Here is a 12,913-nt window from a genome sequence, read left to right on the forward strand (position 1 = left end):
GTCTTGAAACCTTCTGTAAGCCGCCGCATTTTTCGTAGAATTTTCGAGCATTACCCCTGTCGGCCAGCTTATCAAGCTCTTCGTACTCACGCATTTCGGCCTCTTTCTTCTTCTGTCTGCAAATGCGTCTCGCTTCCTCTTCAACTCTCGGTATCTATCCCATCCCGCACGTGTAGTGGTCGATCGTAACGTTGCGAGGTAGGCAGCCTGTTTTCTCTCCGCTGCGACACGGCACTCTTCGTCGTACCAGCTGTTCTTTTGCTCTTTCCGAAAACCAATGGTTTCGGTTGCAGCTGTACGTAAGGAATTTGAAATGCCGTCCCACAGTTCCCTTATACCGAGTTGTTGACTAGTGCTCTCAGAGAGCAGGAGTGCAAGCCGAGTAGAAAATCGTTCGGCTGTCTGTTGTGATTGCAGCTTCTCGACGTCGAACCTTCCTTGTGTTTGTTGGCGTGCGTTTTTTGCTGCACAGAGGCGAGTGCGAATCTTAGCTGCAACAAGATAGTGGTCCGAGTCGATGTTAGGACCCCGGAGCGCACGCACATCTAAAACACTGGAGACGTGTCTTCCATCTATCACAACATGATCGATCTGGTTGGTAGTTTTTCGATCCGGAGACAGCCAGGTAGCTTGATGAATCTTCTTATGCTGGAATCTAGTACTACAGATAACCATATTTCGGGCCCCGGCGAAGTCAATCAGCCTCAACCCATTTGGGGATGTTTCGTCGTGGAGGCTGAATTTACCGACCGTAGTGCCAAATATACCTTCTTTGCCCACCCTGGCGTTAAAGTCGCCAAGCACGATTTTGACATCGTGGCGGGGGCATCTCTCATAAGTGCGTTCCAAGCACTCATAAAAGGCATCTTTGGTCACATCGTCCTTCTCATCCGTCGGAGCGTGGGCGCAGATCAGCGATATGTTGAAGAACCTCGCTTTGATGCGGATTGTGGCTAGACGTTCATTCACCGGAGTGAATGATAGTACTCGGCGACGGAGTCTCTCTCCCACCACGAATCCAACACCAAACTTGCGCTCCTTTATATGGCCACTGTAGTAAATGTCACAAGGACCTACTCGTCTCTGTCCTTGTCCCGTCCATCGCATTTCTTGGACGGCGGTGATGTCAGCCTTTATTTTTGCGAGGACATCAACCAGCTGGGCAGCGGCACCTTCCCAATTAAGGGTCCGGACATTCCAGGTGCATGCCCTCAAATCGTAGTCCTTATTCCGTTTGCCATGGTCGTCATCAAAAGGGGGTCTCTCATCCGAGGCTGTGTTTTCCTTTTCATTGGTATTGTTTTTACGTGGCGGGTCCCAAGCCCAGCGCACAACCCTATGTAGGGAATGTTTCGCCTTCTCACATTAGCTCACCTTCGAACGGATGTTCTTAGGCTACCCAGAGGATACTTGGTCAAAGACCGGAAGTAGTGAGCTGCTTGAGCCATGTGTAAAAGAATCGTTTCTGGCCACTCCCAAGTGAATGGCGATCAGAGAACTTTCCTCACTTGCGTGAACTTCTACACATGACTCCATCCTCCAAATCGTTCGCTTACAACGGATAAAACAACTTCTGAGTGCTGATTTTAATGAATAAATTCCTTTTGGTTGAAATGCTCTGCGTTGGCCGTTGAAAAGTTAACACTATACTTCTCAGGATCATTCATTCCTTTCATTTCTTCAAAGAAATTAATGACCTTTAGAAATATGCATATTTGCATTACTTTGTTGTCATTTCCATATTCGTAGCAATAGAATTTCTATGGCATAAGTAAAGTAGCAGCTTCGCCTACAAACATGCGTAAATATGTACATATGTATGTATGTATACGTATGATCGTGAATACATATCTACGCAGATTTTTGCGAGAAGCACCAGAAAGTTGTGCAATTTATGATTTTTAGCTTTTGTCATCGTCGCGAAAAGACGACTTGTTGGCAAATGCATGCTCGGGGAGATGTTACGGCCTCTGTTTTTATGAATGAAGCGAGATCGCTTGTAGAATTTGCGCCTGCGTTCATGAATGAAATCGTTTTTGTTGTAAAATTTACTATACTTGTTCTTCGCCAATTTGGCTGCCATATTGACTTGTGAAGATCAATTTTTGTTGGTGACATATTCATATGTGTACGCATATGTATGTTTGTATGCTTGTGCATTATTCGGCAATGTATGCAAATATATGTACATATAAGTATATATGAATGTATGAACATGCAAGTCAATGCGCGCACATGTAATAAGTATATTGATAAGTGATGAAAATATGATTTCAATTTCTGAACGCGCACATGCGTATACATACACTCATATGAGCATGTGCAGATACACAAGATAGGATATAAGATGTATGCCTTTTAACATCGTATACTATACAAATACTAATAGAAATTAAATTTATCACAGCAATATACGTAATATACATATACATAATATTGCTGTGATAAATTTAATTTCTATTAGTAAGAAAAATATTTATTTGTATAGTATACGATGTTAAAAGCAAAAAATTAAAAATTTATTCTGTCGAGATTCGAACCTGTGGTAGCAACTTGACTTTCCAAGCGCTTACCACCAACACCACCATTGACGCTTAGGTTGCGCTGACTTAAGTATGGTTTGGTTATGCATGTAAGAAACATACGATGGTTCTAATAATTTTGTTTAGGTATAGAAATATGCTTTTGTAGAACATTTGCTTTCGCAAACATACAGACAAATGTGCAAACGACATAATATATGTATGTATGATTGTTTCGCATTTTGCTTCTACGCCGGTCAAATTTCTATACAAAAATCGGCTGAAATGTGTGAGAAAATAAAAAATGGACAATTAGGGCAAATAATTTTTAAAAAATTTATTGATAATTAGATATAAATGAAAATACATGTAAATTTACTTAAATTTATTTAAATTTATTGAAATTTCGTTTCGCATTTTTCGGCACTTTCAAATTAATTAATATAAGTAAAATTCACGACTTAACCCGCACACGTCTTATTCCTGCAAAATTTCCAACTTTATGAAAATTGGCGCAATTATTGACACTTCAATTTTATGTAAAGTTTAAAACATGTTTGCATATGAATATATAATATATTTGATTTTGGCGCAATTATCGACACTTGTCAATTTGCCCAATATATTAGTAGGAGAAAGCTCAATACTTATTTACATATGATATATACAAAGAACATGTAAGAAGAAGATTTTTACTTAATATGTAAATATTTATTTGATTTTGGCGCAATTATTGATACGTGTCTTAATATACAAAATTGGGCCAAAACGAAACAATGAAATACATACTAATTACTTTTGCATGTCAATATGGAAATGCCGACGGCAAAACGCAAAGGCATATATTGCACATACATACAAGCGATTTCTTGGTTGAAAGCAAAAATTGAAGCATGAGAAATTGAAATGCCGACGGCAAAACGAAATTGTTTACATTCGTACATTGCTTATGAATCATGAAAATAGCATCATCATGTTTAGGTAAATCTATATATATAAAAATCAATGCCACTTTCTTTGTAATTTCATCACTCATATACGGCTGAACCGATTTGGCTGATTTTTTTTTTGTTGTATTTGTTATTATTAGGAGAAGGTTCTTATGTAAGAAAAAATTACGAAAGTTGCCGGAAAACCCCTAAAAACAGCCGTTTTCTTTTTCCCATACAAAGGTTTTATTTTGTATGTATATACATAGTATGTATCTTCATGAAATCAGAAGTTGTACGCTGTGGATCTGGAAAGGGTGAGACATAAAAAAAACCATATACTTTTCATAAGGAAAAGTCGAAAAATTGGAAATTTCCAAAAAGTGACTTTTCATACAATTCTTTTTTGTTTTGTTTTTCAATAGTTTGATTTGTATATTATTTGAATCATTCAATTTCGGCCGCTTGCTTTGTTATTCCGACTATTTAAAAGAATAATTATTGAAAATTATTCAGTGAAAACATTATATGTGTTTCAAACGAAGTGATCATATAAGAAATTATTTCAAAAATCAAACATACGTCGACTCGAAATGCTCGGGGCGTGTTGTCACAAAGAGTATCACAAAGTGCAGTGCGACGTCCACGAAATAGATTTGAAGAAGCTCATCATGCAAGACATCCAGCAAGACCTACGCGAATACGACGTCGTGTTTTGGAAGATATGTTCCTTGCTGCATTTGATTACGACCCTTTAATCGACTATAATGTACATGGATATATTGGAATGATGGATTTTATATGCCCACATTGTGAAGCGGCTAAATTTTCGGGTGAAACGGCTGGAATGTGTTGCGCTAACGGGAAAGTAAAATTGCCGGAATTTGAACCGCCTCCTGAACCATTACCATTAATACAACTCATAAATACAAAAATTATATATATATACATATATATATATATAAAATAATAAGGATTTTTTCAAAATTTGAATATTTCATTTCTTCAAAAAAAAAAAAAAAAAAAACAATAAAAAACCTCACTTCTATATATCTATATATGTATGTATATAAAAGAAAGTTGTTGTTAGTTACACCATTTATAACTGAAGAAGAGCTAAACCGATTTGGCTGAAAATTGGTGGGGAGGTAGCTTAGAACCAGAGTAAGGACGTAGGATACTTTTTATCTCTTTATGTCAAAATTTAATACAACTCATAAATACTAAAATTATATTTCAAATCACAAGCATTTTTTCAAAATTTGAATATTTCATTTCTTCAAAAAAAAAACAATAAAAAAACCTCACTTCTATATATCTATATATGTATGTATATAAAAGAAAGTTGTTGTTAGTTACACCGTTTATAACTGAAGAAGAGCTAAACCGATTTGGCTGAAAATTGGTGGGGAGGTAGCTTAGAACCAGAGTAAGGACGTAGGATACTCTTTATCTCTTTATGTCAAAATTTAATTCAACTCATAAATACTAAAATTATATTTCAAATCATAAGCATTTTTTCAAAATTTGAATATTTCATTTCTTCAAAAAAAAAAAAACAATAAAAAAACCTCACTTCTATATATCTATGTATAAAAGAAAGTTGTTGTTAGTTACACCATTTATAACTGAAGAAGAGCTAAACCGATTTGGCTGAAAATTGGTGGGGAGGTAGCTTAGAACCAGGGTAAGGACGTAGGATACCTTTTATCTCTTTATGTCAAAATTTAATACAACTCATAAATACTAAAATTATATTTCAAATCATAAGCATTTGTTCAAAACTCATATTTGCAGGAGTCATTTGAATATATGCCTACAATTTTATACAGATTCTTCTTCAAAAATAATACAATTTCTAAGTATGTATTTGTAATAGTAGAAAGGAACTGCAACTAAATACACAGTTCAATATAACTGGCTCAGTAATCAGTCCTTGAGTATGTATTATACAACATGCATTCGAAAAGACTGATGTCATAACCTTTCCATCCGACGTTTTCGTCTTTCCACGCCTTAGAACCGGTTCAGTTCACTAGAATGACAGTCGACACACACCGACGCAAAAATTCGGGTTTATTACGATTAAAGAGCGCTCAAATACTTCTCAGAATCAGTTATTCGTTGTTTTCATTGGATTATGTACTTGTGAGGCACCCACTTTGCACATTGCTTTCGAATCTTTAGAGCATCTTTGTCCTCGGTGCTCAGTTCGCCTGTTTCCAGCTTAGAAAATATCTTTTCAACGGTGGATCTCCCTGAGCCCAAATTCAATAGTATTTTCCATCCAAAAGCAATGCTTTATTAACAACCGAAATGCTTTATGATCCATTTTTTTGTAAACTAACACAAGTTGCTTCACAAAAATGCTATATCACATTAACAAATAGTTATTATCCAACTAATAGAAATCATATAGATTGTAACAGTAGTATTATCTATTTATCAGCCACAGTGAAGCGTGGACGGGTCCTCTAGTCTTTTATATATTTAAAATGAGTTATTATAAAAAAAATAAGATCAAATTAGCATTAAATAATTTGAAAAATAATAAATCGAAAATAAAAGAGTTCTACATACATATTTCCATCCTATGGAATATCAAAGAAATCATTTTATAAATACATACATATGTATATTTCTGTCTCTTCATATTCTCGGTTAGAACATGTGAGAGAATTGTAAAAAATGTTAAAATTGCGAGGCGTATTCCGACCTACAATGTTAACAAATGCGGTGAATTCCTTAATTTGAATCTATCAAATGTTCGCAGTCGAACCTGCACCTTCTCTATACTTTTAAGTTCTCTGGTCAGTCTTCATTTACTTTCTTTGCAAATCGACCCGCGATGACGAGGTGACTATTCACATGTGTGCGCATATGTAGGTTTGTATGCTTGTGCATTATTGAAGTTATACTCCGTTTTCTTTGCTTTGTCTTTCATTTCTGCGAATTCTCAACTATTTTATGTGACTTTTTGTTGAAATACCCTGCGTCCTTGAAAAATTCATTTACATTTTTTGGAAATCGACCCGCAATGACGAAGTATATCGTTTTATCTGACAGCGTGAGGTATAAGAAGTTCATTTCTAATTTTGTCTTGTGGCATATTAGAAATGATGTTTCCTCGAAAATCTTTCGCTTACAACGGATAAAATGACTTATGCGTGCTGATTTTAATGAATAAATTCCTTTTGGTTGAAATGCTCTGCGTTGGCCGTTGAAAAGTTAAGACTATACTTCTCAGGATCATTCATTCCTTTCATTTCTTCAAAGAAATTAATGACCTTTAGAAATATGCCTATTTGCATTATTTCGTTGTCATTTCCATATTCGTAGCAATAGAATTTCTATGGCCTAAGTAAAGTAATGGCCGCCGTTTGTCACCCCTTGCCGCTGTAGCAGCTTCGCCTATAAACATGCGTAAAGACGTATGTATGTATACGTATGAACGTGAATACATATCGACGCAGTTTTTTGCGAGAAGCACCAGAAAGTTGTGCAATTTATGATTTTAAGCTTTTGCCATCGTCGCGAAAAGACGACTTCTTGGCAAAGGCATTCTCGGGGAGATGTTACGGCCTCTGTTTTTATGAATGAAGCGAGATCGCTTGTGGAATTTGCGCCTGCGTTCATGAATGAAATCGTTTTTGTTGTAAAATTTACTACACTTGTTCTTCGCCAATTTGGCTGCCATATTGACTTGTAAAGATAAATTTTTTGTTGTTGACATATTCATATGTGTACGCATGTGTATGTTTGTATGCTTGTGCATTATTTGTTTGGCAATGTATGCAAATATATGTACATATAAGTATATATATATATATATAAGTATACAATGCGCGTACATGTAATAAGTATATTGATAAGTGATGAAAATATGATTTCAATTTCTGAACGCGCACCGATAACTGCTGGGCCTTCAACGCGTGTTGATGAATTACAAAAGAGAGATGATTACGCTGCATATTCTCTTCCCCAACGAAGAGACAGAACTACTTTTTTAGTCAAAGTTCCTTCATTTAGACTTTGCTTTATTCTTCATTTTATGTGCATAATAAATTTATAAAATATGAATTTAAGTTTTCTAGTCTTCTTTCATACAAAATGATATGCATTTCTTGGAATATTACTAAGAAGTATAACTTCAGCCGCGCGTAGGGACTCCACGCACCTTTTTTTGGTGGCACTTCGAAATATTGCTAAAGCTTTATCATATGAATTGCAACTTTAAATTTATGAAAATATCTTATATATTTTTATGTTATCAGTTAAAAGGATATTTGAAATAACATTAATTACATATATTTGTCATATCTTTTCAGAGTCCAGACCATAGATCGGCCGGGAAAATGCTTAGCGATTCCCAATCGAATTTATTCGAAGATACTAGAGAAACAAACCAACAAGCTGTATTGGTCGCTACAGGTGTTGTGAATGCCATAGAATCTTTTCCAGACTTAGACTGTGCAAGATCAACCGATTTTCGTGAGGACGTATCATTTCAACGAAAGCAAGATATGCGTTCAAGGTCAATACAAAAGGAGTAAGACAAAAATTATTACATAAATAATATGCAGATTCAAATTATTAATACATACATATATAATATTGCTTCGCGATAAGTACGAAATGAACAAACAGACATACATACAGTGACCCAAAAATAGAGGGGCACACTTGTAACGTTTGCGTAAAACCCTCTAAAACTTGTGTACAACTCAAGCCATTTTCAAAAAACAGACTTTAAAAATAATGGTTTCAGTTCGTATTTTATTTTCTGAATCAAATTTGTAAATAATTTTCTATTACATAATTTTATGCACGAAATCTACATAAATTGCAATTTTTAACTCAAACAAACAGTGGGACAGTAATTAAATGAAAGAAATAAGGGAAGTTATACTTGCATTAGCTAGTACCCCTTTGCAGCTCATAAAGGTCACCGCATGGAGTCGAACAGATATTTGGTGACTTCTCTTAAAACGTTGGCTCAGATTTCTTCAATAGCTGCGGCATATTTGTCGCGAATTTCGCCATTCCATTTAAATGTACGCTAAGAGATGCACAATGGGATTGAGATGGGGGCTCCAGGGAAGTTGTGGCAAGAGTTTTTTTATATTATAGATCAACTATTCCCTTATAATTAGTACCGTATGCTTTGGATCGTTGCCGTACATGAAGGAAAATTTTGCTGGCAACTTTAGTTTAATATGTCGAAGAAACTCATTTTGTTCTTAATAATGCCTCCATTAAAACAAAACAAACCGCCTCAATTTGCCATCATTTCCCCACAAACGTTTTAGTTTATAATACTAACCACATTAACCTCATTGAGCGGCTCTCTTCTCTTCTCCAAACAAAAGAGTAATCGTAAGAGCCAAATAAATTGAGTTTTTCTTTGAAAAGTCTTGGTCTTTCTATGATTTTAAATTACACTAAATATCAACAGAAATAGACATTATAAGCAAATTTTCTTACGCTGAAACACTGAATTGATACTGATACATCTGCAAAAATTGCAGTTTTAAATGTTTAGAAGCCAGTGAAAGCCAGCTGTAGAGTACAAAATAAGCATCAGCACCGTTTAACGTTTTAAAACAAATGACAAGATACACGCTATAACACATCCTAATAAAGAGGAATAAAAAAAAATCAAGTACGTTAAAGGAACGTTAGGAAAAGCCATGTTGTATGGTACCATATGTATGGTTTAATCGCGGACCTGCCTTGCTAAAGGCAAAGCAATTTGCTTTAAAACTGAGTGAAGACCAGACCGTAGTTGGCTGCAGCGTTGGTGCCAGAGAAATGCTCTCGGTATCTGTAATGCAGCATATAATACGTAAGATGCGCATAAAAGCGTGTATAATGCATTGTAACGTGAACTAAGCCTAGGACGTTGAAAAAATAAGATACGACTGCAATTTTACACCATCGGAAGCGTTCTAAACGCTTGGAAAAAATACTAATTGATCAATGGATTCTGTTGCCGTCCCTCAGTTGCCTTATACCGAGTTGTCAACGAATGCTCTCAGAGAGCAGGAGTGCAAGTCGGGAAGAAAATCGTTCTGCTGGCTTATGTGATTGCAGTTTCTCGACGTCTAACCTTCCTTGAGTTTGTTGACGTACGTTTTTTGATGCACAAAAGCGGGTGCGAATCTTGGCTGCAACACTGGAGACGTGCCTTCCGTTTATCGCAACATGATCGATCTGATTTTTGGCTTTTCGATCCGGAGACAGCCAGGTTGATTGATGTATCTTCTTGTGCTGGAATCTAGTACTACAGATAACCATATTTCGGGCCCGACGAATTCGATCAGCCTCAACCCATTTGGGGATGTTTCATCGTGGAGGCTGAATTTACCGACTCTTGCGCCATAGATACCTTCTTGGCCCACCCTGGCGTTAAAGTCGCCAAGCACGATTTTGACAACGTGGCGGGGGCAGCTCTCATAGGTGCACTCCAAGCGCTCATAGAAGGTATCTTTGGTCACATTGTCCTCTTCCGTCGGGGTGTGGGCGCGAATCAGCGATATGTTGAAGAACCTCGCTTTGATGCGGATTGTGGCTAGACGTTCATCCACCGGAGTGAATGATAGTACTCGACGACGGAGTCTCTCTCCCATATCGGCTTTGCCAAGATAATATTGGAAGCGTGACTGTTTTTTATATCATCATTCAGGCTTTATAGGTTTTTGAAAGCATCCAGACCTGATCTTAGAAATTTTTGTTTAAAACAAACAATTTCAGGAAGAAAATAACAGATTTTATTAAGTAACTAGGTTATTTAAGTAAGGTTGAGCTCAAATAAAGAAACATATTGAAGTATTTGGTGTTAGTCAATAACACATTAATACGATATTTTATTGAACTTTTTCTTCTTTCTTTTACAAAAAGTGACTTTTTCATACAAATAATTTTTTAAATTTATATTTGTTTTGTTTTTCAATTGATTTATTTCCAAATTTTTTGAATCGTTTAATTTCGGTCATTTGCTTTCTTTATTTCGGCTATTCAAAAGGTAAACTAATAAAAATTATTCAGTGAAAACTTTATGTGTGTTTCATAAAAAGTGATCAATTACAGATTGAAATTTGTTACGATGCCACGAAGAGGTCGCCCTAATATCGGTCGGCGTTCTTTTTCCCATCAACATACACTGACAGCACAGTACTGGAAGGATGCGATGACATTTGTGCGGAATTCTGGAGGGCCGATTTGTTTGTTAAATTTATTCGCAATACAAAATGGCCATACCATAGATTACGAAATTATTGGATCGCGATCAATTAGCAAGGCAAGGGCCGGGGCCCAAAATATGGTTATCTGTAGTACTAGATTCCAGCATAAGAAGATTCATCAAGCTACCTGGCTGTCTCCGGATCGAAAAACTACCAACCAGATCGATCATGTTGTGATAGACGGAAGACACGTCTCCAGTGTTTTAGATGTGCGTGCGCTCCGAGGTCCTAACATCGACTCGGACCACTATCTTGTTGCAGCTAAGATTCGCACCCGCCTTCTTCTTCTTCTTAATTGGCGTAGAAACCGCTTAAGCGATTATAGCCGAGTTAACAACAGCGCGCCAGTCGTTTCTTCTTCTCGCTACGTGGTGCCAATTGGATATTCCAAGCGAAGCCAGGTCCTTCTCCACTTGGTCCTTCCAACGGAGTGGAGGTCTTCCTCTTACTCTGCTTCCCCCGGCGGGTACTGCGTCGAATATTTTCAGAGCTGGAGTGTTTTCGTCCATCCGGACAACATGACCTAGCCAGCGTAGCCGCTGTCTTTTAATTCGCTGAACTATGTCGATGTCGTCGTATATCTCGTACAGCTCATCGTTCCATCGAATGCGGTATTCGCCGTGGCTAACGCGCAAAAAACCATAAATCTTTCGCAGAACTTTTCTCTCGAAAACTCGCAACGTCGACTCCATACAGCAGGACGGGAATTATGAGTGACTTATAGAGTTTGGTTTTTGTTTGTCGAGAGAGGACTTTGCTTCTCAATTGCCTACTCAGTCCGAAGTAGCACCTGTTGGCAAGAGTTATCCTGCGTTGGATTTCTAGGCTGACATTGTTGGTGGTGTTTACGCTGGTTCCAAGATAGACGAAATTATCTACGACTTCAAAGTTATGACTGTCAACAGTGACGTGAGAGCCAAGTCGCGAATGCGACGACTGTTTGTTTGATGACAGGAGATATTTCGCCTTGCCCTCGTTCACTGCCAGACCCATTTTCTGTGCTTCCTTGTCCAGCCTGGAGAAAGCAGAACTAACGGCGCGGGTGTTGAGGCCGATGATATCAATATCATCGGCATACGCCAACAGCTGTACACTCTTATAGAAGATGGTACTTTCTATTTAGTTCTGCGGTTCGAACTATTTTCTCAAAAGCAGGTTGAAAAAGTCGCACGATAGGAATCGCCTGCGCGTTCCGAAACCTCGTTTGGTCATCGAACGGCTCGGTGAGGTCCTTCCGATCCTGACGGAGCTTTTGGTGTTACTCAACGTCAGTTTACACAGCCGTATTAGTTTTGCGGGGATACCAAATTCAGACATCGCGGCATAAAGGCAGCTCCTTTTCGTGCTGTCGAAAGCAGCTTGAAATCGACGAAGAGGTGGTGTGTGTCGATTCTCCTTTCACGGGTCTTTTCCAAGATTTGGCGCATGGTGAATATCTGGTCGGTTGTTGATTTGCCAGGTCTGAAGCTACACTGATAAGGTCCAATCAGTTTGTTGACGGTGGGCTTTAATCTTTCACACAATACGCTCGATATAACCTTATATGCGATGTTGAGGAGGCTAATCCCACGGTAGTTGGCGCAGATTGTGGGGTCTCCTTTTTTATGGATTGGGCATAGCACACTTAAATTCCAATCGTTGGGCATGCTTTCGTCCGACCATATTTTACAAAGAAGCTGTTGCATGCTCCTTATCAGTTCTTCGCCGCCGTGTTTGAATAGCTCGGCCGGCAATCCGTCGGCCCCTGCCGCTTTGTTGTTCTTCAGGCGGGTAATTGCTATTCGAACTTCTTCATGGTCGGGTAATGGAACGTCTGCTCCATCGTCATCGATTGGGGAATCGGGTTCTCCTTCTCCTGGTGTTGTGCGTTCACTGCCATTCAGCAGGCTGGAGAAGTGTTCCCTCCATAATTTAAGTATGCTCTTGGCATCAGTGACTAGATCACCTATGGGGGTTCTACAGGAATACGCTCCGGTCTTGAAACCTTCCGTAAGCCGCCGCATTTTTTCGTAGAATTTTCGAGCATTACCCCTGTCGGCCAGCTTATCAAGCTCTTCGTACTCACGCATTTCAGCCTCTTTCTTCTTCTGTCTACAAATGCGTCTCGCTTCCCTCTTCAACTCTCGGTATCTATCCCATCCCGCACGTGTAGTGGTTGATCGTAACGTTGCGAGGTAGGCAGCCTGTTTTCTCTCCGCTGCGACACGGCACTCCTCGT

At 38.1% G+C, this 12,913-nt stretch overlaps 1 protein-coding gene across 2 annotated transcripts in view; it reads left to right on the top strand.

Moving 5' to 3' along the window:
• The window catches only part of LOC120779430 (tau-tubulin kinase homolog Asator-like), a 306,464-nt gene that overhangs the window by 150,529 nt on the left and 143,022 nt on the right, over positions 1-12,913 (top strand). The window contains exon 2 of one of the 2 annotated variants that reach the window (XM_040111663.1): positions 7,780-8,000. In XM_040111663.1, coding sequence (XP_039967597.1) covers positions 7,780-8,000 — 221 coding nt within the window. The remainder of the gene's footprint in view (positions 1-7,779; positions 8,001-12,913) is intronic. The other variant, XM_040111664.1, reaches the window with a different exon arrangement.

The sequence above is a fragment of the Bactrocera tryoni genome, unplaced genomic scaffold (genome assembly GCF_016617805.1).
Source record: "Bactrocera tryoni isolate S06 unplaced genomic scaffold, CSIRO_BtryS06_freeze2 scaffold_11, whole genome shotgun sequence".
NCBI lineage: Eukaryota > Metazoa > Arthropoda > Insecta > Diptera > Tephritidae > Bactrocera > Bactrocera tryoni.